The sequence below is a fragment of the Mus caroli genome, unplaced genomic scaffold, assembly GCF_978045245.1.
Source record: "Mus caroli unplaced genomic scaffold, Mus_caroli_1 scaffold_8, whole genome shotgun sequence".
NCBI classification, from domain to species: Eukaryota; Metazoa; Chordata; class Mammalia; order Rodentia; family Muridae; genus Mus; species Mus caroli.
The window spans coordinates 66,135,387-66,161,197 of NW_028227263.1; the positions used below are offsets into that span (position 1 = coordinate 66,135,387).

At 48.4% G+C, this 25,811-nt stretch overlaps 1 protein-coding gene across 1 annotated transcript in view; it reads left to right on the plus strand.

The window, feature by feature from the left end:
• The window catches only part of Crtc3 (CREB regulated transcription coactivator 3), a 104,663-nt gene extending 79,199 nt beyond the window's left edge, over positions 1–25,464 (plus strand). Inside the window, exons 7-15 of the mRNA XM_021168643.3 lie at positions 1,994–2,029; positions 6,177–6,262; positions 7,558–7,607; positions 13,452–13,669; positions 16,453–16,751; positions 19,428–19,628; positions 19,710–19,790; positions 21,982–22,084; positions 22,609–25,464. Coding sequence (XP_021024302.1) covers positions 1,994–2,029; positions 6,177–6,262; positions 7,558–7,607; positions 13,452–13,669; positions 16,453–16,751; positions 19,428–19,628; positions 19,710–19,790; positions 21,982–22,084; positions 22,609–22,817 — 1,283 coding nt within the window. The 3' untranslated portion in view covers positions 22,818–25,464. The remainder of the gene's footprint in view (positions 1–1,993; positions 2,030–6,176; positions 6,263–7,557; positions 7,608–13,451; positions 13,670–16,452; positions 16,752–19,427; positions 19,629–19,709; positions 19,791–21,981; positions 22,085–22,608) is intronic.
• The last annotated feature ends 347 nt before the right edge of the window (positions 25,465–25,811 follow it).

Sequence of the window (25,811 nt, forward strand, 5' to 3'; positions counted from 1 at the left end):
CGTGGGATAATAGTTCATAGCTCATAAATTGCTCCAAAGATTCCATGAGGTCATTGTGTAAGGTGCCAGGTACACAGCAACTGTCACCATCTTACCTCCCTGTTCTTTGCTGCCTACCCAGGAACAAAGCCTGCCTCCCGCTCCAGTCTAGGGAAGAGGGTGGCACCAGCAGGATGCCACCCCAGGAATCGGCTCGCCTCTGAGATGCACATGCTGTCATAGCTCTGTGTGTCACAGGGAATCGTCAGCCTTAGTACTTAAACTTGGTGTCTGGAAGATGAAGAGACTCTTAGCATACCATAATAAACCATTGCATAAAATGCCATTTATCACTTTTAATATAATAATCCCATTTTAGTGATTGGAATAGGCAAGTTCCCTACCCTTTCTTAAAAGCCAGACCTAAAAAGCCATACGTGCAAATGTCACTGAGCGGCTCCTCCCCTCCTTCTGTCCAACTCTGAGCATCGCCTCTGCCTCTGCGTCCTGCATCCTGACGGCCTGTGCAGGCAGCCCGTCTTTGCAATACTCAATCACGGACTGAATAAGCAGTGGCTTAGTCCAGCTCTCGGGCAGCTTGGCCGCTTTGCATTGCTTTTTTAATCTTCCTTTTCAAAGCAAGGTTTCTCAGTGTATCCCTGGCTCTTCTGGACTTGTTCTGTAGACCAGGCTGACCTCTCACTCAGAGAACCGCGTCCCTCTTCCTCTCAAGTGCAGGGACTGAAGGTGCGCACCATGCGTACCACCGCCTTACACCACCTTACTTTTTTACTTTTTACTTTTTACTTTGTTTGTTTGTGGCGCTGGGCTCAAATCTATGCCTTAGCATGCTAGGCAAGCACTCTTCTGTTGAGTGACATGCAGTTCACACACATGCATCAACATCTCTAAAGGTTGTGTCCGGGAATCCTGTCTTAACAGACTCACCCTAATGGTCTGATACATGCACTCAAAACAAAGTTTTAGTGACTTACTTAGATTCTGTTTTCTGGTGGCCTGGGAGAGTCCTGTGTTTTGTGAGTATGCTTAATTGATAAGCTCTTGGCACCTTGGGAGCTCTTAGTGTCCGTCCTGCTCCTGGGCTCCACAACAACGCTACAGCTTCTGCCACTTACAAAATCTGCTGCCACACTGTCTTCCTGTCTGCACCTTGTCACCTGCCCCAACCCTCTGTTGTACACTGCAGAGATTGAGCAAGTATCTGCTGAATGGATGGTTATTGTGTGTTTAAGTTTCATAGACTAATTGGGTTAATTTATAGCTTAACCATTTCATCTAGAAACTTACCTGAGCTGAGCTATGTTTAAAGGCTTAGACTTCAGTTTTTATACTGATTCAACTCACTTGGTGTAACTGATTGCTCTGAGGAGAACGGTTACCCAGTCTGTATGGGGATGGCTCCTCAGTTTTCACTTAGTGGTGTGGAAGGGGCTCTATGTAGTCAGCTGCAGTATGCTTCCTGAGCCAGCTGTTATTCAGTCAGTCAGGACTGATACCAAATCAGCTTTTTAGAATAGTTGTGACTAGCTATCACATAAGTATATTACATATACTTAGGCTTCAGGTATGTATTTTTTAAAACAACTTGTGTAAGAGTCCAGAATGTGTCATAGCATCCATCGACCCATGGTCAGTGGCAGGCCAGTGACAGGACTCAGAGTTCACCTGCCCTCCCCTGGGATCCCACGTTTGGGAGTGTGACAAGACAAACTTTTTGCTTTGTGTTTTGAAGACAGGTTCTCAGACTTTGTCAGCCACTGCTCCTTGAGTCAGCAGGAACGTTTAGGACTAAGACACTTCAAGGAGAGTGCTTGGGAATCAGCTCTAGCCTTGGAGTAACTTCGTCTCCTTGTAGTGTGAGCGCTACAGCACCTTGATGAGCTCTGACATGGCAGAGCTACTCATCCAACTGCAACTCAAAAAGCCATTCTAATGCATGAGTCAATGCAGCCACCACATATAAAAGTGTGCGTTTGTTTCTCTTCCCTGCCAGGTTTCTGTGATGGTGAAAACGACGGCCATGCGGAAGGTATGAACAGGTGCTGGGGTGGGATGCTGATGTACACGTATATACACATGTGAATATACACATATATCCATAAATGTACATATAGACATACGTGTATAAAACCTTTCAGTGCCTTGACCATCACATTTACGTAAAGGCTGCCAACTGTTACTTGGATTATGTATCTGAGATGCTCTAAGTAGCTAGAAATGATCAAAGCCCTGAGAAAGGAAATGTGGGACTAGATTACAATGGTCCCCTGTTTCCCAAGTCCATGCAATACCACAGTCACAAGGTTGTGCGGAAAAGCAAGAGTTGTAGCCACATGAAGATGGGAATTAGTCAGGCGCTTAACCAGTTGTTCCACGACCTTCTCTCAGCACTGCCTTGGCCCATTTAGAAAGTCACAGGGAGAGTGGCTGAGAGATTTAAGCAGTTCAGGGGAAAGGCAAGCTTGGGCTAAGGCTGCAGCTCAGATGCTGGACTGCCTGTCATGCCTGCGTGAAGCCCAAGCTTCACCAAATGAGCCCCAGAAATACTGGTGCACTCCTGTAATCCTCCACTTGGGAGATGGAGGCAGGAAGATCAGACGTTCAGAGAGAGCCTTGGCTACACATAGAACTTGAGACTAGCCTGGGATACATGAGATTCTGTCTCAAAGAAAATAAGTGAAAATTTATTTTAAGGTAAAATTATACATTTTACTGACATTGAGCTCGTTAAGCCAGTGAGACCCATGTTAGAGATACGCTGGTATCACTGAATGCCATCCACAGATGGGGCCCAGCCATGTTTACTCAGCCATTCAGTCCCTGGCACTGTTAAATCTTTATAAGCTGATACGCAATTTTCATAATCTGAAGCTGAACAGCTAAGTTAGTGTGAGTGTCAGAGACCAAGCTTGTGGAAGACATAAGCAAGGATGTCCCACAGGAGAGGCCGAGCCCTCTGACATCACCTTGTGCACTCCTTTTCTGCGCAAACCATTTTAGGTGTTGAGTAAAATCATAAAAACATGAAACATCTCTCGGGAGAAATGAAGACATGGTCTCAGGGCCTTTCCCAGTTAATTCTTCAAAGACTCCAACAGACCTGCATATGGGAAGAAACTACAGCGAATTCCTCAAAGGAAACAACCAGTTGAGGCAGGCAGCCTGTCTCTGCCACATTCCTGTAGTGGTCTCTTAGGAGCCTTTAAGTCACGGGGCCACCCTAGCCTCCCACCAAGCCTTCTCTGTATGTCTGTCCTTGTTCTCCTGCTGTCTTGAACTACAGCTGCTCAAAGCCGGTTGTTCTCGTCTACAGTTGTGGAGAGTCCCAGTGGGTCTGCGTGCTCCAGGCACTGTTTATTACGCATTACCCAGAAGCAGACCAGTCTTAGGACCTCACAGGGCTCACAGCTCTGAAGCATTTATTTAGTGATTAGAAAAAGAAAACCGCCAGGTAGTGGTGGCGCACACTTTAATCCCAGCACTCGGGAGGCAGAGGCAGGTGGATTTCTGAGTTCGAGGCCAGCCTGGTCTACAGAGTGAATTCCAGGACAGCCAGGGCTACACAGAGAAACCCTATCTCAAAAAACAAAAAAAGAAAAAGAAAAAGAAAACCAATGAGATCATAGACAAAATATACTCTTCAGAGAGGAGTAACCCAGCTGGGGTGGCCCAGAGGGAGTGCAGGACGCCATGCACACAGAGAGAAACAGAGAAAAGAAGGACAAGGGGCAAGGGCTTTGAAGTCAGGACTGACGGACACTAAGGCATACTCACAAAGCCTGCCTGCTTGTCTCAGCAGAGGCAGCCTTTGTCGCACTGGTACTGGGCGGTTAGCCATGATGAGGACTGTATCGAGCTGTGCCAGCGACTCTAATTATTTCCCAACTTTTACTGACTTACAAATAAAAGAAACTTAATTTTTATTTTAAATGCTTTTCTTAGAGTTCATTCTGAAATTTGGCTCCCATTTTGTTGATGGTTGTTCTTTGAGCTATGGTATCACATAGCCCAGGCTGGCCTTGAACTCCTGGTCCTGCTGTTTATGCTTTCTCCATGCTGGGATTACAGGCTTGTACCAATGCACCTAACTTTGATCTCAGTTTTAAGTGACTTCCTGGGATCTGTTACGCATCTTGTGAGGGCCAAGGGCAGGACAGTCAAGACAGTCACAGGGGAGCCCTACAGTCCCTGGAACCCTGAAGCCTCCCTCCCTCATGCTGAGCAGTCTCCAGGGTCTGCTGTGGAGTATCTTCCTGACATTAGATCACATAGTTTCTCAGAACTCACCTTTAACCTCTGGTCTGTGTCTGAGAACAAAAAGCCTTTACTTGATTTGTGGCTCAGCCTTCTTGCTGTCGTTGGTATGGCTCAGAGCATTAAAGCAGTCAGGGAACAGTCCCTTGCTGTAGAGCCATGAGACGTACGTGGATGTGTGTGGACATGGGGGAGGGGCACCTACACTGCACCATTTATGTGGAAGCCCAAAATTGGGTATTCTCCCTGATTACTCTCCACTTTATTTTTTGAGGTAGGATGTCCCGCTGAATCCATCACTTGCCTGTTTAAACGAGGGTAGCTAGCTTGCTCCGGGGAGCCCCTGTCTCTGCCCCTGTTGCTCTGGGATTTGCAGGCACCTGCCATGCCTACCTGGCTTTTCCATGGGTCCTGGGGATCAAACTCTGTCCCTTACTCTCACAGGGCAAGTGCTCTATCCACTGGGCCATCTGCCCAGGCCGCCTCATCTCCATTTGTTACCTTCTTTATGTGTCTTCTTGATTAGTGTGTACTTCACCACACCCCCTTCCCCACACCCGCAGGGCCCTGGCCAGGTCTCAGACTTGTACATTTTATTTCCTACTGCTCTTCTTTACCTAACCCACAGTCAGATAACAAGAGCATCCTGGCTGGTGCTTGCTACCGTGTCTTCTTTTATTTATCCCTCACTCTTGTGCTTGACTGTCCTTTGCTGTGTCTAAAGGGATCCCAGGGCACTCAACTCTGAAGCCTCGATGCTTGTCTGCTCCGAAGCAAGGATGTTTGTCTCTTCTGGGCTTCCCATAGATGTGCTGCCTTTGTCCCCTGGCTATTGATAGATACTGTCCTCACATTTGAATCCATTTCTTTTTTTCTTATTAAAGATTTATTTATTATATGTAAGTACACTGTAGCTGTCTTCAGACACCCCAGAAGAGGGCATCAGATCTCATTACGGATGGTTGTGAGCCATCATGTGGTTGCTGGGATTTGAACTCACGACCTTCGGAAGAGGAGTCGGTGCTCTTAACCGCTGAGCCATCTCTCCAGCCCTGAATCCATTTCTTAACCAGTCCTTCAGCCTCTACACTGACACACAAAGGGCTGGAGAGATGGCTCAGTGGGTAAGAGCATCGACTGCTCTTCCAAAGGACCCGGGTTCAATTCCTAGCATGCACATGGTGGCTCACAACTATCTATGACTAGTTCCAGAAGATCTGATGCCCTTTTCTGGTCTCCACAGGCACTAGTGTTCATATAGTATACAGACACACATAGGCAAACCGCCCATACACACAAAATAATACAATAATTAAAGAAAAACGTATGTTAAAAATAGTGTTTGCTAAAGAAATCATGTTCACTAGTCAGCGTGGCACATGCTTATAATCCCACCACTTGAGAGGATAGCTGAGAGCCTGAGGCCAGCCTGAGCTACGTGGCAGGTTCTTCGACAGCCAACCCTAAATGCTAAGAGCCATTTAAAAATTTTCTTTGCTTTGCTTTGCTTTGCTTTGCTTTGCTTTGCTCTCCCCTTTCCTTTCCTTTCCTTTTCTTTTCTCTTCTTTTCTCTTCTCTCCTCTCCTCTCCTCTTCTCTTCTCTTCTCTTCTCTTCTCTTCTCTTCTCTTCTCTTCTCTTCTCTTCTCTTCTCTTCTCTTCTCTTCTCTTCTCTTCTCTTCTTTTGAGACAGGGTCTCTTTATGTAGCTCTAGCTGTCCTGGAACTTCCTATGTAAAGTAGGCTGGCCTCAAATTCACAGAGATTCATCTGCCTCTGTCCCTGCCTCCCTGGTGTGGGATTAAAGGTTTGCCGCCACCCCCTCCTACTCCCCCCCCCCAGCAGTTTTAAACAAGCTAATTTATTTGGCCCAGGTTGGCCGCCCTCTTCACTAATTCAATGAATATGCTTCTTCTCCCTTTTAGTAGCCGCCTTCCCGGGTCCGCTGAAAGAAGAGAATCTGTTAAATGTCCCGAAGCCACTGCCTAAACACCTGTGGGAGAGCAAGGAGGTGGGTGAGCTGTCCTGGGTGCTTGTCAGTCCTGGCAGCCTGCCCCGCAGAGGTGGAAACCAGACCTTGGGAAAAGGAAGAGAGGATTTATCTGGACACAGACACTGGAAAGAGAGTGGGGAGATCTGTCCCCCACGGTCACCGTGATCTGTCTGCGATTAGGGCAGTGCCCCTGGGGTTTCCTAGCTTTTCTGTGGATTTGCTAATTCTCGAACGGAAATTGTTAAGCTGCTCACCTTACATGGTCAGAAGCCCGGAGATTTGGGCATGAAAGGGCAGATGTCTCTGCTTTGGAGCTATCTCCAGCTCCTGTCGAGAACTGCTGTCATGCCAGATGATCATTCCTAAAATCAAAGGCCTTTGACCCAAGCTCTCTGAGAAGCAGCGATGAGTCATCTGTTTACTACTGATTTCTCTGTCACTGGCCTCCCTCCACGACCCTTTGTAAACCTCACCCACTGCGGAGCTCAGCTTAGCCTCTTTCTGTAGAGAGCTGTCTTGTGAGAAAGTCCTCCATCCACCCCTAGTGATGCCCAGATGCAGTTGGCTGTTTGGTCTCTGTGATTAACTACCCCCGCCCCCCTCTGGCTCCTCCCCCCTCGGGATCCCATTGGTCTCCACTTCCCTCCTCTTTCCCCCTCAGGATCCCATTGGACCGGCTTCCCTCCCAGCAGGATCACATTGGCCCTTTTCCACCCTACCCTCCCATTGGTCCCACCCCTTTCCTCCATCAGACTTCTCGGAAGTCTCTGCATCGGTGTGGTCTCGAAAGCTTTTTATAAATATGTGTTGATGTTTTAACTTTAGGGGCCTAAAAGAAGACAGATAATGGTGTGCAGGTGCATTCACAAATACCATGAGCCGCTCTCTCTGAGAGACAGGTTGTCTCCCTTGGTTAATGCACACTCTAGTTCCAGGGTCCTTTTCCTCTCCTCCCTCTCCCATTGCCCCGTTTTGCTTTTTGTTTTGCTTTTGCTTTTGCTTTTTTATTTCCTTCTTTTTCTCCCTTGCTAATTGAAAAAAAATTAATTTAAATCTAAATATGCAAAACATTTGCCTTTTTGAAGGAAGTCACATTTAACTAGAAGGTAAGTTAGTAAGGCATCGAGTTAAGAAAATGTGCTAATGTTATGTATACTTCTTGTCTGGAAATTTAAGAAATTTAAAATTCCTCAAGATGCCCTTGCTTTGCTTGGTCTCTCTTGGCCTCTGACTAGGGTGCCCAGATCCCCACTTTTCAAACACTTGAATTTGGCTGTGCACTGAGTAAGCCCAACTTTCTTTGTTCTTCCCAGATCCAGTCCCTGTCGGGGCGCCCTCGATCCTGTGATGTTGGGGGCGGCAAGTAAGTGACCTTCCTTCTGCTGAAGGTTTCCAGTCTTTCCTGCTCTGTCACAGAGCTGTTTATAAGCCAAAGTCAACTGCATTTGCATAAAATGTCTGTTCTCTTTGGTCCTCATAGTTAATGTTTTTGAGACAGTTCATTATACAGTTGACATAAGCCAGTAAATTACCCTGCAAGTGTTAGAATAGCTCAATAGACTCTGGGCATGTAGACCTTGTCTGGAAGAAGCAGAAGTGTGTACGCATCAGCCACAGCCTGTGGCAGGCCACAGCATCGGTTGACAGGAAAGGAAGACATGGGCTAATTTGATTGTCTACAGAGAAGTTGGTGTTTAAGTTTTGTGGAGGTGCTTAATACCTCTGAACTGTGCATACAAAAATGGTCAAAGCAGTAAATTTTATAATCTGTATATTTCACTACAATTTTTAAAAATGTATGAATAGAAAGATTTGCAATTTAAAATGAGTTTATGGCACTATGTATTAATTAATTTTGTTTTGTTTTGTGGCAAGAGTCTCATTATGTAACCCCAACTAACCTAAAATTAATTCTGTAGACCAGGCTATTCTTGAATTCACTGATACCATCCAGTACCTGCCTCCCAAGTGCTGAGGTTAAAGGTGTGTGCCGCCACACCCAGCTTAGTACGTGGGTTTTATAACAGACAGACTTACTTCCTAAAAGATTTTGGATAGATTATAAAAACATATACAATATAAAAATGCCTGGGATACGAACAGATCTAAAGCATTTGTGAGAAAGATAAGACTAAGAGAGAATAAAGAGGCAGAGGGATTGTGAGGCCGAGGTGTTGACACATCAAAGGAGGCTGGGGTGGGGGACTCGGCTGAGGACCCCAACAAGCTACTATTAGCGGAACCTTTGAAACAGCCGGAAGGATGGTCTCTAGTCTCTGAACATGTACCCACACATGCATTTAAGTAACTGATTAACTCATTAATTAATTGAAAGCACACCTTGGTTGACACCTCAAGCAAACCAACTCTCAGGCAGTCTGTTACCCCGGGGAGCTCTGGAGCTAGCATCTGCTAGGTTAAGGGGCTGCCTTGCTGCTCTCACCGGTAGCATTCCATCAGTTCATACAGATGGGTATTGACCAGATCCAGAAATAAACAGAACAAGTCAGTCCCTGCTTGTACCGTGCCAGTGTTCTTAGTGAAACAGAAAGGGAAAAGGAGGCAAAGCCAAGGAAGACGTGGATGAGCAGTGGGGGGATAGATGCTGGTGGAAGCCATCTGATAGGGTAATGGTGACAGAATCCAGTCTGAGGAAAGGAGACGAGCGACCCAGGCAGAGAGAACAGCAAGTGCAAAGCATGATGAGTATGGAAGCTGTGTAGTTGGAGTCCACTGAGACAGGACTCACTAGAAGGATCTGAACCATGAAGAACATTGCTTGCCTTACAGCAGATCTAGCAGGGACTGGAGCGATCGTAGCAACATCCGAGAAGTGACCGTTTGTATTTCTCCCAACTACAGAATCGTTTTGATGTCACTAATGACCAGGCTCGCATTGTTCACATCACAGTCTTCCTTAACCCACCTGGCCATTGCTCTTGTCCCAACCTTCCTTCCTACCTGCTGACACAGGAAGCTCTTGCAATGAGCTACTCACTGTCCTGGTTTTCTAGTGCTTGAACTTGACCTCTGTAGCTAGTTCTGAAAGACAGAATCCAGCCATCTAAAAGATAAGAATACATGCGTATTTCACAGCCTCCCTCCTCACTCGTCCACATGGCCCCATCTACTGCCAGGTTCTCCCCAGCCATGGTAGCCTCACTCTGGCCCTTTTACATGGAGAAGAGGCTGTTACAGAGCAGATTCGCTGACACCTCTCCTGCTATCGCCTCTTCTGCTATCAGGTGTGAAGGCACCTTGCTGTCAAAGTGGATTACTTCCATTTCCTGGCCCTCCCCTGAACTGGCTTTTCTGAGACCTCTCTCCACTACCTAGCATTCCCTCTGCTTCCCAGAATTTTCAGCTACAAGTATATATGTATAATTTATGTGTAAGGGTGTTTTGCCTGCATGTATATCTGTGAACCATGTGTATGCCATGTGTTGTAGGCCAAAAGAGAGTATCATATCCTCTGGAACTAGAGTCACAGATGGTTCTGAGCCACCATGGATGCTGGTGAACCTGTGTCTCCTAGGCAACCAGTTCTCTTAGCTCCTACGGCCTCTTTCTAGCTAGCCACACTTTTTGAAAGTAACCCAGCTTCTGCTTCCACTGTTACAGTTAAAGTGTCCCCCAGACTGTGAGTCACCTCCTCCAGTGCTTCCCTCCATGAGGGACATCCCAGCTGCATGTCAGACTCTGCAGCCAAGCTAAGGACCTAGATAGGAGTTCTGTTCTTACCTGTCTCCATGCCCATCCCCTAGTCTGTCATGGGCTCCAGTGAGTGGCTTCCCCAGGCCAGGAGCCAGGAATGTTCCTGAGTCCTGCCACAGATGTCTCCAGCATCCATCCACACTTCTTCATCCCTGTGCTCCCACAACACTGCACTCTTCAGTTTGGTAACTCAGCAAGGTCACTTGTCCCTTTACCTCCAGCCTCTGCTCATTGCCCCTCAGGTCTGACCACCCTACCGTCCTAAGGAAACTGGGTATAACTTGTTTTCTTAGCTCCCTCCCTCCTCCGCGTCCCCCCCCGCCACGTCTTTGTTCTCAGCCCTCTATCCAGCCTCGGGTGTTCTGTGCCTGCTTCCCCTGCCCCACCTCCAGTAGTCCCTACCCTCCTAACCTTAACCTTGAGTGGTTTTCAGTCATCACAGTCCCTAGACATACCATGTGCTTTCCTGCCTCCCTTTTGCCCCTGCTTTGGCCTCCGCCTACAATGGCTTTCCTGCCTGGCTCACCTGAATTCTTCAGCTTTCAAACTTAGCTTCCAATGGCCTCCAGGAAGCCTCCTCCCATCTGCTGGTCACTCCTTCCGTTCTAGATACCGTCAGGCTCTGTGATTGCAGGAGTAAGCTGATCATTTCACACATTGCACTCTTTATGACTGTCTCCTGCTTTATCGGAGTCTCCTATAGGCCCTGATGCCAAGAGTTGTGGCTGGTCACTCTCCACAAGATGTGCTGGGTTGAGTGACCCATTCCTTCTCACTTCTCTGGCTCAGGTGGTTTTCTTCAGCCCATCCTCTCTCATCAGCCACACTGCTCTGTCATGGATTGAGCTGGGACCCTGCAAGCGCTCCTGACCTGGCCTGCTGCCCCTCTCTGTTCCCTTAAGCCATCTCTCATGCTGCAGCCACAGTAGCATCTCTAGCTTGCACTTGGCTCCCTCTCTCCTATAGTTCAAGACTCAGTCTTCCCAACAACATCTTCCCTTCTGTTTCCTCCACATCTGCCTCTCCCTCTTCACCTCTCAACACCTGCACTGCCTGCACTGCCTCGGCCACACCAGGCATCTCGAGGTTCTATGAGCACCATGTCGTGTCCCACGAGTAGCCTTCCTGGACATGACTTTCCTGTCTTCGGCATCTCTTGCTTTTGTGCTCAGTGTTCCTTGTACCTTTTGACTGTACTCTAACCACTCCTAGCACAGCATTCTTCCTACCGCATTACAGCTGCCTGCTTGATTGTTCTGTTGTTCCTTCTCTGGACTCTAAGAACACGATTCCTTCATGAGTACCAAGAAGCCTTGTCCTTGAGAGGGCTCACTCCCAAGCTGCCAGAGTTCTAGAAACTGCAGGGACCCACAGTACACATGTACGTGTGACAGTCACATACCCACCTTCCAGCACAGAACAGGACTGGGTATTGGAAGGAAATATGAACTAAGGAAACTGGGTATATCTGCCAGTCCCGGTGTATGCTAATATAAGGCCCCAAGAATTCTGGGATGTCTATATTTGAATCCGATCTATTATAAATAAAGGTATGATTTGCCAAGACAGGAGGGTGTATTCCTTTGATTTATAACTTTGGAAGATTATGGCAGGAGCCAGGACAATGGCTCAGTGGTCAGAGCTTTTGCTGGGAAAGCTTGAGAATCCGAGTTTAAATTCCAGCACCTTTGTGAAAAGCTGGGGATGGCTGCACACATGGCTATAACCCTATTGCTACAGAGAGTGGAGACAGGAGGATTACTGGGGCCTGCTGCTTCCAGCCTAGTTCCAGGTCCAGTGAGACCCTGTGTCAAGGGAACAAAACAGAGAGTAACAGATCATGGTCCCTGACACCCTACCCTGGCCCTGGCATGTGTGCACCCCTCCTCCAGCGCACATAGACTAAAACAGATGCAGTGCTAACTGCCATTGCATTCTTGCCCGAGGTGTGCAAATATAAAGGACAGACCCAGCCATGAGCATATACCTTGCTTGCTCATCACTTCTTGGGCCTACCCTTGTACCTGGCACACAGTGATCAGTCAATGGTTTTAATCAATGAATGGCAATGTTTTCCTTATTTTCATGATTATGGAAACTTGCCTGGAGAAATGGCTCAGTGAGAAAGAGCACTTGTTTCTTGCTCTTACAGAGGAACCAATGGATGACCGACACCACTTGTCACTCCAGCTCCAGGGGTCCAACCCCCTTCTTAGTTAGGGTTACTATTGCTGTGATGAAACACCATGACCAAAAACAACTTGGGGAGGAAAGAGTCTTTATGCTGACAGTTTCATATAACGGCTTATCATCAAAAGCAGTGAGGATGGAAACTCACATAGGACATGAACCTGGAGGCAGGAGCTGATGCAGGGGCCATCGAGGAGTGCTGCTTACTGGCTTGCTCCCATGGCTTGCTAAGCCTGCTTTCTTATAGAACTCAGGACTACCAGTCCCTGGGTGACCCCATCATAATGAGCTGGGGCCTCCCTCATCAATCACTAATTAAGAAAATGCCCTACAGGCTTGCCTACAGCCCAATCTTATAGAGGCATTTTATCAATTCAGGTCATCACCTTTCACAGGACTTTAGCTTGTGTCAAGTTGCCATAAAACTATCCAGCCTAACTCTCTTCTGCCCTCCAAGGCCACCTGCAGTCCCATGAACACACACACACAAATGCACACGTCTAATACAAAAATAAAGTAAATCTTTAAAAAGTAAAAATTGTTATGGCTTTTTAAAAAAGATTTATTTATTTTATTTTATATGAATACACTGTAGGTGTCTTCAGACACACCAGAAGAGGGCATCTGGATCCCATTACAGATGGTTGTGAGCCACGATGTCCTTGCTGGGAATTGAACTCAGGACCTCTAGAAGAGCAGTCAATACTCTTAACCGATGAGTCATCTCTCCAGCCCCAAATTGCTATGTTTTTAAAGTTTTTGAACATTTAATTGAAACAATATATCCTGGAAGGTATCTATCTAGTTGCCCAACTAGATATGTGTATGTGGTTTGGGTAGCAAAAATAATTTAGCAAGCTAGCAAAAGGAACTCTCAATATGATGTAGTGTTTTACATTTTATATAGTGACTTACGGTTTGCAAGTAATCTGTCTCATTTAACATGGAAGGAAATTTCAGACTGGAGAGACGGCTCAATGGGTGAGAGCACTGACTGCTCTTCCAGAGGTCCTGAGTTCAATTCCCAGCAACCACATGGTGGCTCACAGCCATCTGCAAAGGTATCTGATGCCCTCTTCTGGTGTGTCTGAAGACACCTACAGTGTACTTACGTATAATAAATAAATCTTTTTTTAAAAAATGTAAGGAAATTGCATTCCAGAGAGGGTAAGCTGACAGACTGCGTTCTCATGAGAGGCACCCCTCATGGGTCTCAGTCATCAGCAAGGAAGAGGCAGCATTAGCATCCCATTTTCCCACAGCCAAATGCATTGTACAAGTAATGCTCTTTCTCTTCTTTCAGTGCTTTCCCACATAATGGCCAGAACACAGGCCTCTCACCCTTCCTGGGGACCCTGAACACCGGAGGGTCGTTACCAGATCTAACCAACCTCCACTACTCGGCACCCCTGCCGGCCTCCCTGGACACCAGCGACCACCTCTTTGGTAGCATGAGTGTGGGGAACAGCGTGGGCAACCTTCCAGCTGCCATGACTCACCTGGGAATAAGAACCTCCTCTGGTGAGTAAGGGCCTCGGCTGTGTCCCCTGCTGTGTGTGTTTGGTGCACCATTGAATGAGAGCCACTACATCCTTGTACTGGCTGGCTTCTGCTCTAGGGGCCCCATTTCTGCTTGTTTGATAAGCTCTGGAGCAGTTCTGTCGCACCTCCTCCTTCCCTGTCTTCACAAGCCCATGCGTGCAGAGAACTTGGGGAGGAACGTTTGGGAGTGGAGAAAGAGGCACCATCCCAGAGCGACCTGCAGTTTGTATCAGCACATGGTGATCTCTGATCATTTCATCCTTCCTCAGCTCTCCCCAGTTCCCCGCTGGACTTCAGAAGGACAGTACCTTAAAGTTTAGAAAATGTACAATGGGTGTGATGGAAATGTTTATGCTTATGTAGATGAGGTAGAAATCTACAACAGTTCAAAAATATTCAAGTGTTCAGAAGTGCTTAGGGACGTGGTACTGGCTGTACTGGCTGTAATATGATGTAGTGTTACTGTGCAGGCTTGATTGTCCCCAGCCCAGACCCTGTGTTTCCGGAAAGATGACTTGAGGTTGAACCAACGCTCCTCTTGTCAGCACCCAGAGCAGGTGGTACCCCGTCCTCCATCCACCCCAGTTCATGGTGCCTGCCAGAGATGGTGCTGAGGAAAGTTCCATCTGGAAGGGCCCCTCAGTGGCCGGACGTCAGTGGGGGAAGTGGTTGCTGGTTTCCACTCTGTTTAACTGAGGCTCACCAGGCAGAGCAGAGCCTGCCCACCAGGAATGACCCCACCAGGTTCCCTGCCTCAGCTGCAGTGGGCCTGCAGTGGGGCCGTGGGTTCCTGCTGAGCAGCGTGGCTTCAGCTCTGCACAGCTGGTTGCAGAGCCCACTCTTAACTTTTATTTCAGGAGAGCATTTCTTGAAGGAGGTACCATTTAATAATAAACTGTCTTGTATCTCTTAAGGTGAGTTTTGATACTTTAGAAATCAAGTCATGTGTGTGCAAACTCACTGTCAAGAGTGAGTTCTGAAGCCACACAGCACTGTCTTTGATACAAGATATTTCAGACTGTTCCAAGGGGCCTGGGTTGCACTTTAAGAAGACATAGGTCTCATGATTCTGAGTTTCTTTGATTTATTTCACAACAGAAACTCAAGCCCATTAAGAGTTCTTTCTAGACTCAGAATTACCCTTTTAGATGAATTCTCTCTCAGTGAACAGTGATACCCAGCGTCACTGAAACAAAACACCGTTGCCATAGCTCCCTCAGACCTTGAAGAAGCTGGCACTGTAGGCTTTGTTTCTAGCTGAGAACCTCGTGTTCAGTCATTGACAGTCACCCTCTTCCACGCACATCATTTTATGCAGAACACCACGTAGCTTTATAGTGTCTCTTCCTTAAAAATGTATGGTACAGAGGCTACAGAGATGGCCCATTGGTTAACCCTTGCCTCTCCTTTCAGAGGACCCAGGTTCAGGTCCCAGCACCTACACGATGGCTCAGTATCCCCTGTAACTCCAGTCCCAGGGGATCTGATGCCCTCTGTTGGCTTCTGTCAGCACTGGGCATGTGTACAGTGCACATGCATACATGTAGGCAGGTACTCATACACATAAAATAAAAATATGTATATATCATAAAAATATAGAAAGCTAAGGCAGGTCCATCACAAATTTCTGGCCAGCCTAAGTTTCTCTTCTTCTCTCCCCTCCCCTCCCTCCCCTCCCCCCCCCCCTTCCCTCTGCTCTTCTTCCCTTTTCTTTCCTTTTCTTTTCTTAAGCCTGGAATACATGCTTTTGAAATATATTTAGACTTTCTTTTTGAATGAGACTTCTTTTATAATTGAATTCAGATTTCTAGCTCTCCTTACAGTTTAAGCTACCGACGTCTCACCTTTTCTTAGACTGTAGCTGTTGTTGTTGTTGCTCTTGCTGTTGTTGTTATTGTTATTGTTGTTGTTTTGTTTGTGGTTCAAGAGATTGAGCCCAGGGCCTTAGGAATTCTAAGCAAGTTCTCAGCCACTGAGCTATCTATCCTGGCCCCACAAACAATTTTTTTTTTAATCAACACTAACACACATTTCTGCTCCTTAACTTTTAGCACAGAGCAGTGGACTGAACTAACCGTGGGTGTGGCCTGTCAAAGCAGCAGCAGCAGCTCTCTTGTTCACTAAGAGAGGTGCTGTTTGTGGGTGGCTTGAGCCAAGCGCCAAGGATCCAGCAGGGCACAGGACAGGGTCTCTAGCTTCCTGGACTATGGAGACTCCATCCCCAGATGGTCTTGCTAATACTAAGATTCATCCCCCTTCACCTCAGAGAAACAAGGGACTAGCAGAAATGTCCTTTCCCCTGAGTTGGGACACACTTTTAACAGACAGTTTATAAGGAAGCCCAAATCAAAGAGTGAACTTTAAGGCTGAGAGGTCTAGGGCAAGTATGTCCTCCAATGTTCACAGAGGACCCAGGCCGTGTGAGGACAGATGCTCGTAGAGGCTCTAGGCTGTTGTCTAGCCTGAGGTTCTGTTCCCTGAGTTGAGCCTGAGCTCACCTCCACCCGAGCTTCCCCAGGAATGGTTTTGTCAATCTTCTTCCTCTTTGGGCACAGAGATTCTTTTCTCATCCAGCTGGCTGCTTGGCGACAGCTCTCTAAGTATGGTTTCTTTTCCTTGTCATTGGTCCACCTGAGACATTTTCAATAGGAGAGCTGCCCAGAAGCTCTTGCACGTAGAGAGAGACTGTGCAGCTAGTAGGGACTTTGCTTTACTTTGATCCAAAGTCACCAAAAGATCCTTGTAACTCCATTATCTTTCAGGTCTCCAAAGTTCTCGAAGTAACCCTTCCATCCAAGCCACACTCAGTAAGATGGCACTCTCCTCATCCCTCAAGTGCCACCCGCAGCCGTCTGTGGCCAACGCCTCTGCTCTGCACCCCTCCCTCCGGCTCTTCTCCCTTAGTAACCCGTCTCTTTCCACCACAAACCTGAGTGGCCCCTCGCGGCGCAGGCAGCCTCCAGTCAGCCCTCTCACGCTCTCTCCTGGCCCTGAAGCACATCAAGGCTTCAGCAGACAGCTCTCTGCGACCAGCCCACTGAACCCGTATCCTGCCTCCCAGGTGAGAAAGATGCTTCTGCAGCATCTCCAGTCAGCAGGCTGGACAGTTGACGACCTAATATCTCTGGGCTGGTCAGGATCTGGTCAGCGTTGTCACACTGCGCATCCCTGAGATGCATGCAGTCCCTTGCAAGTGCACGCTTCTCTTTTTCTCAGAATAAGAGGGGGGGGGGGTGTGCATTTCTGATTTTATAATAGCAGGTTTGTGATGTTTATGCCTGAAGTAAATATTAAACTATTTTTAGTCATTAACTCATAAACTTGGGTCTGGGGAAAGGGCTGGGGTATACAGAATGAAAGGCAGTTCAGGCTAAAGTTGCAAACTTTATTTTTTTTTTTTTTTTAAATCAATCACTTACCTAATAACTACAGCAAATCACAGAGAAAACCCCCCGAAACACTTGGTGTTCTGACACTTCAATAGTGGATTAGCCTCTTCCCTCAGTCCACTAGATACGTGAGAACCAGTACTCTTATTATATAAAAGCCTAGTTGTAATGAGACTGACAGCTCTCCAGAAGGAGTCTGCTTAGAAAGAGGCACATCTGGAACCCTCAGCCATTGTGGACGTGGAGGACGTGGCAGTGGCCTCGCTGGCTTTGCTTTTACTCTAAACTCTTAGGGTGGGCCTTCTTGTCATAATCACTGGTAAATATATTTTTGACCCATTTGCCATACACTAGATCCATTATAACTTCAGTAACTAGTCCCTGCTTCGTGTAAATGAGTAATGGTTTACCAAGAGGAGTTGTTAGAACACAAGGGAAGAAGTCTAGATGATCTGGTTAGTCATCACTCTACTAGTTACTGGCCAAGGGATTTCTTCTGGAGAAGATGAGAGGGCATTTAGTAAGTTAATTTTTTTTTTTTTGCTTTTAAAAATTATTGGATTTGTTTTAGTTTTTCTTTGTAAGATTATTTTACAAGCTACAAAAGTATTCTTGCTTTCTAGATATATTTTAAAAGTAGAGAACATTAACTCTCTAATATTATTATTTGTTTAATGTTTAAGTTTAGAAACTGCACATGGTTTCAAATGGCAAATGGTTCTGAAGGGTGTGTTTTGAAATAATAGTTGTCTCCCCTAACTCATTAACCACATTTTTCACTGCCTGGAGTTGGCCATTTCCAACCATTTAGCTAATCTCTTTGGTATAAACATGTTATTTCGTGCTTATTTTGTTTTGGATTTTTGCTGATCCACATTGGCTAATGACATCCTGCCATCCAAGATTGGGCTTCAGTATTCTTTCAGCATTCCCAAGCCCCCCACACCCCATACCTTGCTCAGTTTGCTCATTTATTGTCATTTCAGTGAGAACAATATGTGGTGTTTGTGTCCCTGTGGCTGCAGTGATGTGGTCGGACTCTTGACCCCACGGCACAGCACAGGAAGAAATTACAAAGTGAGCATTTGGTTTGCTCCAGATGTTAATGCCCGCTCTGTTGAGTTGGTCATCTGGTTGAGCTAGCTGAGCACCTCTAGTTCAGGCCCAGACTCTTGGCATTAGAGTAAGCTTAACCCGTGTCAAACAGATCCTGTGAGCCTTGGGGTGCAGTACAGGTGCCTTGGCATGAGTGTAAACTGCTTTTATTCTGCCTTCCATTTAGTAACTAGCTGAGCTAGAGAGGGGACTCGGCGGAGGCCTTCCCATCAGGTGTCCGTTGACTTACTCCAGGGGTAGGCCTCCGACTGAGTGACGTCTCCCTCCCTCTCTGGAGGCTTCTGGATGTTCTCTCATCTCCAGCATGTGAGACTTTGAGATAATGTGCCTTGGAATGAGTCTGGAGGGTTTCTTCCCACTGCTCTCACTGTGCCCTCTCATTTCTCCTCTGTCTGTTTGTCTGATGTGTGGGACCTGGCGCTACACACAGATCAGAGGACAACTTTGGGAGTCGATTCTCTCCCTTGACCATGTGATTCTGGGCAGTCACTCTAGGGTTGTGAGGGCTGGTGACAGCCTTTACCTGCTGAGCCATCTTGCTGGACCCTCTCTTTTTTCTTTCTGGAAGATTTTTGCACTATTTTTCAAAAGTTCTTTCTTGTTTTGTTAATGTTCACCATGCCTCTACTCTCTGGGCCAGCATCAAGGAGGGAGGCTGGTTGCCCTCACAGAAACTCTGACCAGGGGTTGATTTCAACCATTGCTTATCCTGGTCCTGCCCCTCACACCTAGAGTTAAGTAGGGACTGAGTCACGTGACTCGTGACTCAGGTTACCTCTGGCCTTCCTTGTTGGTGGCTTTCTTTGTTTCTGCTGTTTTACAGATGTGGTGCCATCTTCTTTTCTCCCATGGTCTTCTCCCATTAGTGTTGGTCATGATTTTGGTTTTGTCTGGTAGTGCTCTCTGCTGTTAGCGTTTTGTTAGTGTCTTGTTTTAGTACAGGATGGTTGTGCAGCTACCTTTTCCAGTCTTCTGTCTCTCACCAGCCGCCGTGACTTTAGAAAGAAAACATTATTTGCACTGAGAAAGCAGAGGAAATTGGCTGTATTCTTGTTTGATTCAGCAATAGAAATGATGCCGATAGGAAATGCTTTCCGGAGCATGAGGTGGAGATGTGATATGAAGGGCTTCTCTCAGCATCACAGGGAGAGCCCAGCTTCTCCTCTCACCAGGCCTTCCTAACCCTGAACCTTAATACTTGGAAGCTAACAGGTCATGTGTTTGTTTCACAGATGGTGACCTCAGAGCAGAGCCCACTTTCCTTCCTGCCCACAGACGCTCAAGCCCAAGTGTCCCCACCACCCCCTTACCCCACATCCCAGGAGCTGCCTCAGCCACTCCTACAGCAGCCCCATGCCCAGGAGCCCCCAACTCAGCAGCCCCAGGCAGCCCCCTCCCTGCCACAGTCAGACTTCCAGCTCCTCACTGCCCAGGTAAGTCATTGGGAGCGTGGGGGTGGGGCTTATTTCAGTCTGAACTCCAGCTCTAAACCATTACCTCCTTACTTCCCAAAGGGCTCAGCTTTGACCAGCTTCTTCCCAGATGTGGGCTTTGACCAACAGCCCATGAGGCCCAGCCCTGCCTTTCCTCAGCAGGTAAGTGGCCGCTGCTGTCCCATCTCCTTTATGTATAAAAGGCACCCCTCCTCTCATTCAGTTGTGTTCCACAGCCTGGAGGGAGCACCTTGCATCTTCCCTCCCTCAGTACTGATGTGGCTCCCCATGCTGATGCCTTGTGCAGGGTCAGGTCTCAGCAGAGGGGCTGTTTGAACAGTGAGTGGTGGATTTTCATAGCACTCTAGTCATAGAGTTAGACAAATAGTTTAGTCAATAGAGCGCAAGGACTAAAGTTCCAGCCCCAAAACCTGCATTTAAAAAAGAAGTAGACACCAGGTGCATCACTGCACACCTTTAATCCCAGCACTTGGGACATAAAGACAGACAGATTTCTGTGAGTTTAAGGCCAGTTTGGGTACCAGTTCCAGACTAACCAGGGATACATAATAAGACCCCTTTCAAAAATGGGAAGGGGTGACAGGGGAGATGGCTCAACAGATATGAACACTGGCTACTCTTCCAAAGGACCCAGTTGTGGTTCCCAGCACCTACATGACAGCTTACAACCTCCGGGAACTCCAGTTCCAGAGGATCTGACACCCTCTTTTGGCCTTCTCAGACACTGGGCACACGCATATGGTGTACATACATAGATGTAGGCAAGCACTTATGCACATAAAAATAAACCTTTTAAAACCAAAAGATAAAGGAAAGAAATTCCTGGTGTGGTTGTGCAATGCCCATAACCCTGTCACTGGGAAGCCAAGGACAGACGGTCCCTAGGGCTTCCTGGCCTGCTAGCCAGGTCTAGTTGGTAAGTTCTAGGCCAATGAGAGACCCTGCCTTAGATTTAAAAGGTAGATGGCATCTGAGGAATAAAACCCAGGGTTGCCTTCTGGCCTCTAGAACGCACAGTGCATGCGTGCGCACGCTCACACACACACAGTACATGCGCGCGCACACGCTCACACACACACAGTGCATGCGCGCGCACGCTCACACACACAGTGCATGCGCGTGCACGCTCACACACACACAGTGCATGCGCGCGCACGCTCACACACACACAGTACATGCACGCGCACGCTCACACACACACACACACACTGACGCACTTATGCACATCCATTCACAGTGGCCATAGCAGCTAACTTATCAGTCTCCTATGTCGGGACTCTGAAGGATGAGGAGACATACCCGCCCCTGGAGCAGAGTTAGAAAGCAGTGTAGCCTTGTGCCAGCAAGCCTGGTGCTGCACCCAGCTCAGGCCGTGGCTCTCTAGGAGAGCTGAGCCCAGGACCAGGGTGGGGGAAGTTCCCGTCACAGTGTTTTCAGTCAGTCACTTTCTTTTGCTTTTATATTTTTACACCTCGAGATCTTAGTGTTTGGTAAGGATACTCAGGCTCTAGAATGAATTAAAAAGCGAAGGAAGGACGGGCCCAGCTCCAGAATGTAATAACAGTAAATAGTAAAACAGATAAAAATGCTGGTGCCAAGTGGGCTCTGGCAGTGCCTTGTGGCGAGAGCAGGTAGTTCTCACCTCTCTGCCATTCGCTTCTGTTATTTTTGTACTCTGTGGTACTGGGCGGCTGACCCAGGGTCTAACACATGCCAGGTAAGCACTCTAGCCCTGAGCTACACCCCAGCCCTACCTCGCTGTTTCATAAAGACGAAGCCCTAGCAAGCTAGGCGAAGGTCATCACTCTCCTCAAAAGTGCCGGAGCTTGCTTCTGAGACATTGTTTTTTAAAGGTTTTAAAAAATAGTTTCAGCATAGATCCCTCAAAGAGACCCCAGTTATAAGCCGCCCTCACAGGCCTCGTCCTAGAGAGACATTGGTCGGCGGGAAGGGAAGGGAAGGGAAGGCTTTCTCTCTCTCTTATCCCCAGAGCCAGAGAGCCTACTGTTTCCTTGACCACAGAGGGACCTCTGAGGGGCTCGCACAGGCCTTGGTGAGGCTGAGGAGCGGGGATATCTGAGACTCAGAGTCTGAACTGTGCCTGCTGTGTCTCTTGGGGCTGTGTAGCAGGCAGAGTATAGGCAGAGAAAAGTCACCCAGTGTGGTCCTCACGGACCCACCTGAGTACCAGGGAATGTTGTACCTGTGGAACACACTACAGAGCCCTCCGGGATCCTAGATGGGACTGTGGGACAGTAGGGACAGTCTGCCCTTGCTCACACACCTCAGAGGCAGAGCCGCTTGCCTACAGTGTGGCTTTCTTTGCTTCCAGGTGCCTTTGGTACAGCAGAGCCACCGAGAACCACAGGACTCATTCCACTTGAGACCAAACCCATATTCCAGCTGTGGCAGCTTCCCAGGTACCATCCTGACAGGTGAGTGTGGGCCCCGCCCCAGCTTCATTGCTGGTCTCCTCTCCTCTCCGTGTTTACCACTGTGCTGTGCCGACAGGTTAAATCATGCAGCATTAGGTAAATGAAATCCCCCGCCTCGGCCTGACTTTTTTTTTTTTTTTAATTAGGTATTTTCTTCATTTAAATTTCCAATGCTATCCCAAAATTCCCCCACACCCTCCCCCCCTTGGCCTGACTTTTAAGATACAAGTGTTAGTCTCGGGTGATTAAAAACCATTGTGGGGAGACCTACAAAACATCAAAGACTTAGCTGGGCATGGCAGTACACATCTGTCATTCAGGCACTTGGGAAGCTGAGATAGGAGGGTCCCTTGAGGTTGAGGCCAGCCTAGGCTACAAACAGAGTGAGGCCCAGGGGCAAGAGCCATGGGCCTGGGAGTGGCCAGTACCTGGGTGCTCGCTGTCCTGTCTGGGCATGTTGGGGACTGTCACTCTTTAGAAGCCTTGGTCCTCCTGTCTCCAAATTTCCTCTCTGCTCCTTTCAGAAGATACAAACAGCAGCCTGTTCAAAGGCCTTAGCGGGGGGCTGTCGGGCATGCCCGAGGTCAGCCTGGACATGGACACCCCGTTCCCGCTGGAAGAGGAGCTGCAGATCGAACCCTTGAGCCTCGATGGACTCAACATGCTAAGTGACTCCAGCATGGGCCTGCTGGACCCCTCTGTGGAGGAGACGTTTCGAGCTGACCGGCTATGAGCACAGTGCAGTGGAACTGGGGAACTGAAATGGCCAGAGAAAGCTGGGGTGGAGCCAGCAAACACCCTGCCGGTGGTCACAGCATAGAGAGAGCCGCTGCCCCAGGCACTCCACTGAGCTCAGCCAAGGCTTTGCTAGACACAGCTGCACTCTTCGGCCCATGGCACCAGTTGTATTGCTGCAGGCCAGCTGCTTTGGAGCTTCCGGTGACCAGGAAGCTGACCATGTCACCCTTAATTCTCTTAATTGGCCATCCAGTCAGTCAGTGTGTAAATGTAGAAAATGCTGTGTAGCACGTCAGTGCTCCAAACCTCAGCTGCCCATCAGCACTGAAGACGGAACGCTATAGGAGGCAGTTGGGGACCTCGGGCCCATGGAGTTGGCTCAGTGTCACACAACGGTACCAGAGCACCATGATGCCTTTCTGTCTGACCGCCAAGGCCAGGCACCCCTCCAGCTGGTGGGTATTCTGGGCCCAGCCATTGCTCTGTCCAATGGCTCACTTAAAATGAAGAAGCTTACCCAGCCGTCCCAGGGCAGGCTTAAGTTAGGCAAACCGAAGGCAGTTTGCTTCCTCCCGGTTTGTGATCTCTTTGCTGCTGCTTCCTGTATGCGCACCTTTTCCTCACAGACAGGAGGAGAGGGAGACTACAAATGTCCTTGGAAACAGGATGAGCCTAAGGAGGACAGCGCTCCTAGGAGACTGGAAGAGGAAAGGGAGGCTACAGGTGTGTCACCTGCACAAGATGCCCTCCCTCTTAGGCCTGCCACCCTCCAGCCCACTGGAAGGAGCTGCTGGGACTTGTGTTAGTGCAGGGCAGCTGAACTGCCCTCCTCCTCCCCAGTTGCCCTGCAGACCTCAAGTTTAATGCAATGCCCACTAGACTGTAAGCTCCCAGAGGGCAGAAACTGTGCCTTGTTCTGTATTGACCCCTCGTGCCCACCAAGTGCCTAGTAGGAGTGCATGTACCCAGGGATGGAGGAGGAGAGAGGGACTGTGCCTCGTGGTGGGGCGGTCTAACCTGCAGCTCTCTCTGTCCCCTGCCTTAGCTCAGAGCTTCACCTTTCAGACTCACTTGAGTGTGCCTTAACACTAGGTGATCAGACCTGCCACTAGGCTCAGCGCCACTCCTCCTTGGGAATATGTCCCTCAGCAGCTAGGTGGACATCATCCAGTGAATGCATCCAGAATGGCTGATCACACCAAGCCACAGGAGTGTGGGGCACCTGGCATCCAGACTGGACCCCCACAGCAAATTCTTCTATTCAGACCCATGGTTTTTTTTTTTTTTTTTTTCCTAAATTGCTTAAAATAGAGGTGCAAACTTTGAGGTTAAGAAATAAGGCCTGGTCGGGCGGTGGTGGTACACGCCTTTAATCCCAGCACTTGGGAGGCAAAGGCAGGCAGATTTCTGAGTTTGAGGCCAGCCTGGTCTACAAAGTGAGTTCCAGGATAGCCAGGGCTACACAGAGAAACCCTGTCTCAAAAAACCAAAAAACAAAACAAAACAAAAAAAAGAAAAAAAAGAAAAAGAAAAGAAAAGAAAGAAGGCCTGGTTCACGAGACTCTTGTTATTCATTAACACGTCACACACAGTAAGTAATCTAAGCAGATTCTACCACAGCCTGCCTCCTAGCCCCACGTGGGGAAAATGATGTGCACCCAGCACAGGGGGAGGAGCCAGGGTGGGGAAGAGGAGGACCCTGGAGGAGAACCTTTGCATGACACCTGCTCCCCTTCCTGTGACATGGGCTGAAGCTGAGGCTCCATGGCTGTCCCCACCCAGGAGGAGAGCAAGGGAGGAGTAGAAGGAAGCTGACCCATCTGTGCCTAAGGCAAGGGAGCCTGGAGACCCCACACCGTGGCTCTTCAGACAGCCGGGTGGAGCCTCACCACCCGGGTGGATCTCACCACCCCATACCCTGTTCCTGAGGCTTTCTCCAGCCAATGGGCAAGCACTGGATAGGGGGAAGGTTGAAAAAAAAAAAAAAACCCCAAAAACCAAAAAAGACAATGTAGCACTGAATTAAATCTGCCCGTAGGCCCATCAGCCTGATCTTTTCATGTGTGTAGCTTTAAGCCACTAGAGAGCCTACAGGTCTACATGGTGTTGAGTACAGCAGGAGACTGCGTTGCCCTGCTGCAGTCATGTGAGCCTGCACTCCATGCTGCCTTTGTGACTAGCCTGTCTTAGGCATCAGCATTGAAGTGGCTACCAGCTTCCCCAGACCTCTCTTCAGTGTCTTCTCTCTGTGCCACCAGCTGCCCTTCCCCAGCACTGCAGGGTCGTGGGTTTTAGCACGTGAGTGTGGGGAGAAGTGAGGGTCAGCTTTCCTTTGCCCTGCTCCCTTCCCCCAAGTCTACTGTAGATTATCTGGGCCGAGAGGTCGTGTATTCATGCTCGTGCACATATCTGAAGACATTTCCTGTTGGGCTCTTCTGATTTATGCACAGATGGTTCCCAGTGTTCCCAGTGCTCCAGAACAGGGCCATCCCAGCAGCTAGTCAGACTTCCGGCCAGTGTCCTAACTCCCGGCCTTTTGTTAAGCAATATTGAAAGATCGGACTTTGTATAAAGTAGCTTCCAAGTTTTATAATGCATCATTTTACATCTTTCATAATTAAAAGCAGCACAATATGGTTGTATCTGCTCTCCGTGTTTCTCTTCGGCCTCGGGTGCAACGAAGGGCTCGGTGGGCAGCTTCTCCAACCATCTCTGCCTCCTTGGCTGGCCGTTACTGATCTGCAACCATGGCTGAGTCCTGAGCCAGCCCTTCCTGAGCCTCCTCGTTATGTATGAAAGGCGCACAGTCCTGTTAAAACTGGGTAACAAGGACAGGGCTCCCTGGATGGCTCAGTCTCCTGCCTCACCCTGCCAGTTGCCCCACCCCTTAACCCAGTTGTTCTGTCCCAGTCCAGCGCTGACTCCTCTCCCCGTGCCTCTCTTTAGAGGCATGCCCTCTCAGCCACACCGAGTGCTTGGATTAGGGGTG